At 49.5% G+C, this 6,503-nt stretch overlaps 1 protein-coding gene across 1 annotated transcript; it reads left to right on the top strand.

The window, feature by feature from the left end:
* Positions 1-664: 664 nt before the first annotated feature.
* Positions 665-5,307, top strand: LOC109938573 (netrin-G1-like; the record flags this gene model as incomplete). The annotated part of the gene is made up of 2 exons (XM_048594304.1): positions 665-1,302; positions 5,135-5,307. Coding segments are annotated over exons 1-2 (805 nt in total), but the record flags the coding sequence as incomplete, so codon positions are not given.
* Between the last annotated feature and the right edge of the window lie 1,196 nt (positions 5,308-6,503).

Here is a 6,503-nt window from a genome sequence, read left to right as displayed (position 1 = left end):
ATTGAAGATCTCTTTTCCCAATCCTGTGCTGTTTTATAATTCCTGTCTGTTAATATTTTATGGTGTGAAGCTATGTTTAGTCAGAGAGCTGACATCCATCTCCAGCACAGCAGCAATGCCACTCTGTAGCTGTCTAACTGTCCACTCCACAGTGCAGTCTGATAAAGTACACACACAATCATTCAGCTTTTACCTGGACATCATTACAGGGAATGGTTATTCCTGCTATCGAACAGGGTGTAGAGAAAGCTTTACTCTGTATCTAACCCCGTGCTGTCTCTGCCCTGGGAGTGTTTGATGGGGGGGACAGTGTAGACGGAGCTTTCCTCTGTACCTAACCCCGTTCTGTCCCTGTCCCTGGGAGTGTTTGTTGGGGGGAACAGTATAGAGGGAGCTTTACTCCATACCTAACCCCATGCTGTCCCTGTCCCTGGGAGTGTTTGATGGGGGGGACAGTGTAGAGGGAGCTTTACCCCGTACCTAAGCCCGTTCTGTCCTTGTCCTGGGAGTGTTTGATGGGGGGAACAGTATAGAGGGAGCTTTACTCCGTACCTAACCCCGTGCTGTCCCTGTCCCTGGGAGTGTTTGATGGGGGACACAGCGTAGAGGGAGCTTTACCCCGTACCTAACGCCGTGCCGTTCTGGTTGCTGTTTCCAGGAGAACCCGTACATGTGCAACAATGAGTGTGACGCTCGCACGCCTGAGCTCGCACACCCGCCCGAGCTAATGGTGGATGATGAGGGCCGGGTCCCAAACACCTTTTGGCAAAGTGTCTCATGGAGGCAGTTCCCGGAGCCTCTGGTGGTCAATCTGACCCTGTCCTGGGGTAAGAGCATCGAGCTGACCGAGGATATTATCATCACCTTTGAGTCAGGCCGGCCAGAGCAGATGGTGCTGGAGAAATCGCTCGATCATGGACGAACATGGCACCCATACCAGTTCTACGCAGCTGACTGCATCAGCTCCTTTGGCATGGAATCTCGGAGGGCGCGGGATCTGAGTGTCGCTTCCGTTCTGGACATTATCTGCACTGAGGAGTATTCTCGGGGCTATGTGTGGAAGCTGGAGAAGACGGTGCGTTTTGAGATCCAGGCGCGGTTTGCCCTGTTTGGGGGACCCTGGCTCCGTGATATGGCCTCCCTGTACAGCCGCTTGGACACTACCAAGGAGCTGAGGGACTTCTTCACTGTGACTGACCTGAGGCTGCGGCTCCTTCGGCCTGCTACTGGCCCCACCAGTGTCGACCCTCACAACCTCTCCAGGTACTTCTATGCCATCTCCAACCTGGACATCAGGGGCAGGTGAGACCTTCACAACCCTCCGCCACTGCACTGGGGGCAACATCTGGGGGGAATGTCGGGGGGATGTCTGGAGGGGATATGAGGATCAACATCTGGGGGATACCAGGGGCAACATCTCAGTAGCATATCAGGGGAAATCAGGGGCAACATCTGGGGTAACATCTGTGTGTCTATCGGGGGCAACATCTGGGGGGAATGTCAGGGGATATCTGGAGGGGATATGAGGGTCAACATCTGGGGGACACCAGGAGCAACATCTGGGGGAATATCAGGAGGGAATCGGGGCAACATCTGTGGTAACATCTGTATGTATATCAGGGGCAACATCTGGGGGAAATATCAGGGGATATCAGGGGCAACATCTGGGGGGAGTGTAGGCAGATGTCTGGGGGAATATCAGAGGGATATCTGGGGCAACATCTGGGATAACATCTGTGTGAATATCAAGGACAACAGCTGGGGGGAATATCGGGGGATATCTGGGGGGAATATCGGGAGGATATTTGGGGGGAATATCGGGGGGATATCTGGGGGAAACACCAGGAGCAAGATCTAGGGGCAAAATCTGGTGGAAATATCTGTGGGGAATATCAGGGGCAACATCTGGGGGAAATATGTGGGGGTATCTTGGGGAATCATCTGGGGCAACACCCAGGATAACATCTGGGGGAATAAAAGGAGGATATCAAGGCAACATCTGGAGGGGGATTACCTGTAAGGTATATCGGAGGGAATATCTCAGGGAAATAGTAGGGGTAACATCTGGGGCCTAACATGTGGAGGAAACATCTGAGAATAACATCTGGGGGGAATATCTGGGGGGAAATGTCTGCAAGAAATATCCAGGGATCATTTGTGGAGGTGTGGCATCAGGGTCACCATCTGGTGGCCATTGGGGTGACCATCATGTTGGCATTGGGGTCTCCATCTTGGGGATACTCAGGATTAACATTGAAAGGGTAATTACTGTCTCATATTAACATCTGGAGGCTGCTGGGTCCTGGAACATCCTGATCCCCAATCCCTGGGAATAATCCTGGGGTGACTGTCTGGTTAGAAACATCTGGAAGGCATCCTATAGGCTAACGTTGGGAAATGACATTACCAAAGACCAACACATTCAGTGTTTGTGGAAAACCTTAAGGGAAATTGTTGGGGTTCACACCTCGGGGATAATCTCCCAGGGCCAATGTCTGGAGGGTGCTGGATGATCAAACATCTGGAGTCCCCCTCTCAGGGCTGACATCTGGATTGGGTCACTCTGGGAGTTTCTGAGAGGATCACAGATTACTCATAGAACATAGATAGGACATAGAACATAGAACTGTACAGCACAGGAACAGGCCATTCAGCCCAAATTAAACTAACCCCTTCCGCCTGCCCTTGGTCCATATCCCTCCATTCCTTCCATATGCACGTACTTACCTAAAAGTCTCTTAAATGCCCCTTTCATATCTGCCCCCACCACCATTGCTGCCAGCGTGTTCCAGACTCCTACCACTCTCTGTGTAAAAAACTTGCCCCCCACATCTCCTTTGAACTTTTCCCCTCTCACCTTAAATGCATTCCCCTAGTTTTAGATGTTTCAACTCTGGGAGAAAGATTCTGACTGTCACCACTATCTATGCATGTCGTAATTTTATAAACTTCTATCAAGTCTCCCCTCAGCCTCTGCCACTCAAAGAGAAAACAACCTGAGTTTTTCTAGCCTCTCCTTATCGTTCATACCCTCTAATCCAGGCAGCATCCTGGTAAACCTCTTCTGCGCCCACTCCAAAGCCTTCACATCCTTCCTGTAATGCGGTGATCAGAAATGAACACAATACTCTAAGTGTGGCCTAACCCAAGTCTTATATAGCTGCAACATGACATCCTGACTCTTGCACTCAACTCCCTGGCCAATAAAGCCAGGCATGCCACATGCCTTCTTTACCACCTTATCTACTTTTGTGGCCACTGTCAGGGAGCTATGGGCTTGAACCCCAAGATCCCTCTGCTCCTTTTTCTCCCTTTGATCAGAGCAGCTGATGTGAGCCCTTGGTAAGTGTTGTGTTTTCACAGGGATGGATTGTGATGCTTCCCCTAGTCAATCAGCAGTGCCCTGTGTCCCTGTACTAGGTTCCCTGAAGGAGTGTGACTACAGGCTAGGCATTAGGACATCTCCCATGGCCCTCTCCTCACAGCCAATCCCCAATCTCGTCACAGAATCAGGCAGCACTGGGGAAGGCCAATCAGCCCCTCAGTCCTAGCTCCATGAGAGTTCTATTCAGTTTATCCCGCTCCCTGTCGCTCCGTTTTCCCGTAATGTTCCTGTTTAATTACTGAAAGCTGTTGCTGATGTTGGGGACTTTTCTGACAGAATGCTTCCCTGTGTGTGGAACCTACATTCAGTCTGGAACAGTGAACCCTTCACCCCACCATCTCACTCTCTCCAGGGCTGGTAACCATTAGTTCATTATTCTAGAGTCAGCTTCTGGGAGACTCACTCGAGGTTTTAGTGCGGGAGAAACTTCAAGCACTAATTAGAGAACTGCAGCAGTAAAATGTTGATGCTGCCCTTCAACTGCCTCCAAGGAACTGTCTGCATTTTGCTTAGTTTAGTAAAATATACCCAGAACTGCCAATTTGTAAAATGTGCAGGGGACGGTCTACAGATTCGGAAGCTTTGTGCGGAGTTAAAGATTGACTGGATATTATCAGCACAGACTCACTGAGCAAACTGTTCACACACTGAAACACTTGGGCCCTCACTAAATCACATCTATTAAACAACAACAATGAGCCTCTCTATAGCACCTTCCACACAATGGACTGTCTCTCAGTGTTACACAGGAGAGGAACTCAAACACAGCAGGAATACATTGGGATGGATGTGAGTTTGCAGGTTCACTTGGATGATTGTCTGGATCAGACTCTTTCTGGATTTTTTTAATCCTCTGAAGGACACGATTGCACACCAACTGTGAAGGCCTCACTCAATATTGGCAGCCCTGCCTTCAGCTGCCTGGTGCCTGGGCTGTGCTGTTCCCTCCCTAAACCTCGCTGCTTCACCACCTCTCTCCCCCTGACATTGTGATTCTCTGTAAACTGCCCGCTTTGGCCAGGGTTATGGTCACCTCTCTCAATAATTCCTCCTGTGGCTCAATGTCAAATCAGGTTTGATAATTCCTCTGAGGTTTTGGAGTAGATCTGTAGCTCGGGTTGTGGGTGTTGAGGTTGGTTGCTCGCCGAGCTGGTTTGTTGTTCTGCAGACGTTTCGTTACCGTGCTTGGTAACATCCTCAGTGCAGCCTCTGATGAAGCGTTGGTGTGTTTTCCTGCCTGGCTTTTAAACTCTGGGGTCCGTTGTGATGGATTGCCTCACTGGATAATTCCTCCTGGAAAGCACCTTGGGATCGTTTACTCTGTTAATGGTGCTATATAAATGTACAAGCTTCCTTTCAGAGCAGCAGGAAACTACAACAACAACTGGCATTTCCATGGCCCCTCTGGAAGAGCATGTGCTAAAGAGCTTGCAATGCAAGGAGACACCTGGAGTTTGTGACAGGTGCTATATAAATGCAGGGTCTTTCTTTGTGGGCCTAGGGTATTTGAGTTGGTGATGATACTCACTCCTGCCCTGCAGTTGTTGTTGTTGTTGCTGAGGGTCTGATGATGACTGAGTAGACAGACAATGAGCACCAGGCCTGTCTGCTGCTGTGAATGTGAGTCAGTGAGGGAAATGGTGTTGTTGTTGGCTGCTCAAAGAGACACAGAGAGCCTCTGCACAGAGTCTTTTCTCGAACCAAGTTGCTGAGCACGTTCTGAAGCAGCTCGTTGTTGTCTGTTCCCAGGTGTAAGTGTCATCTTCATGCCAACAACTGTATCTTGGAGAACGAGAGGCTGAGCTGTCAATGTGAACATAACACAACAGGCCAGGATTGTGAAAGCTGCAGAAATGGTTTCCAAGGGCGGCCGTGGAGAGCAGGCTCCTATCTCCCTATCCCCAAAGGAACGGCCAATGTCTGTGAGTAACAAACATTTCGTCAGGGTCACTGCAAGATCCACTTCACTTCCAGCTCCCTCCCAACTCCCAGCAACTCCGAGATTCCCAATTCCAGCCCAGTCACTGTTTCCTATTGTGTTCCTGTGCAGACACTGACTACGGACACACACACACAGACACACACACACGCACACGCACGCACACACAAACATGCATACACACACGCGCGCTCACACACAAGCACACACGTGCTCTCACACACACACACGCACGCACACACACACACATGGAACATAGAACATTACAGTGCAGTACAGGCTCTTCGGCCCTCGATGTTGTGCCGACCTGTGAAACCAATCTGAAGCCCATCTAACCTAAACTATTCCATTATCATCCATATGTTTATCCAATGACCATTTAAATGCCCTTAAAGTGGGCGAGTCTACTACTGTTGCAGGCAGGGCATTCCACGCCCTTACTACTCTCTGAGTAAAGAACCTACCTCTGACATCTGTCCTATATCTATCACCCCTCAATTTAAAGCTATGTCCCCTCGTGCTAGCCATCACCATCCAAGGAAAAAGGCTCCCACTGTCCACCCTATCTAATCCTCTGATCATCTTGAATGTTTCTATTAAGGCACCTCTTAACCTTCTTCACTCTAACGAAAACAGCCTCAAGTCCCTCAGCCTTTCCTCATAAGACCTTCCCTCCATACCAGGCAACATCCTGGTAAATCTCCTCTGCACCCTTTCCAATGCTTCCACATCCTTCCTATAATGCGGTGACCAGAACTGTACGCAATACTCCAAGTGCGGCCGCACCAGAGTTTTGTACAGCTGCAACATGACCTCATGGCTCCAAAACTCAATCCCTCTACCTATAAAACCTAATACACCGTACGCCTTCTTAACAACGCTATCAAACTGGGTGTCAACTTTCAGTGATCTATGCACATGGACACCAAGATCTTTCTGCTCATCCACACTACCAAGAATCTTACCATTAGCCCAGTACTCTGTATTCCTGTTACTCCTTCCAAAGTGAATCACCTCACACTTTTCTGCATTAAACTCCATTTGCCGCCTCTCAGCCCAGCTCTGCAGCTTATCTATGTCCCTCTGTAACCTGCAACATCCTTCCACACTATCCACAACTCCACCGACTTTAGTGTCATCTGCAAATTTACTAACCCATCCTTCTACGCCCTCATCCAG

The sequence above is a fragment of the Rhincodon typus genome, unplaced genomic scaffold (assembly GCF_021869965.1).
Source record: "Rhincodon typus isolate 14 unplaced genomic scaffold, sRhiTyp1.1 hic_rhity00007951, whole genome shotgun sequence".
In the NCBI taxonomy this organism is placed as follows: domain Eukaryota; kingdom Metazoa; phylum Chordata; class Chondrichthyes; order Orectolobiformes; family Rhincodontidae; genus Rhincodon; species Rhincodon typus.
The sequence above is the reverse complement of the archived record's forward strand: the minus strand, read 5'-3'. Positions and strand labels throughout refer to the sequence as shown.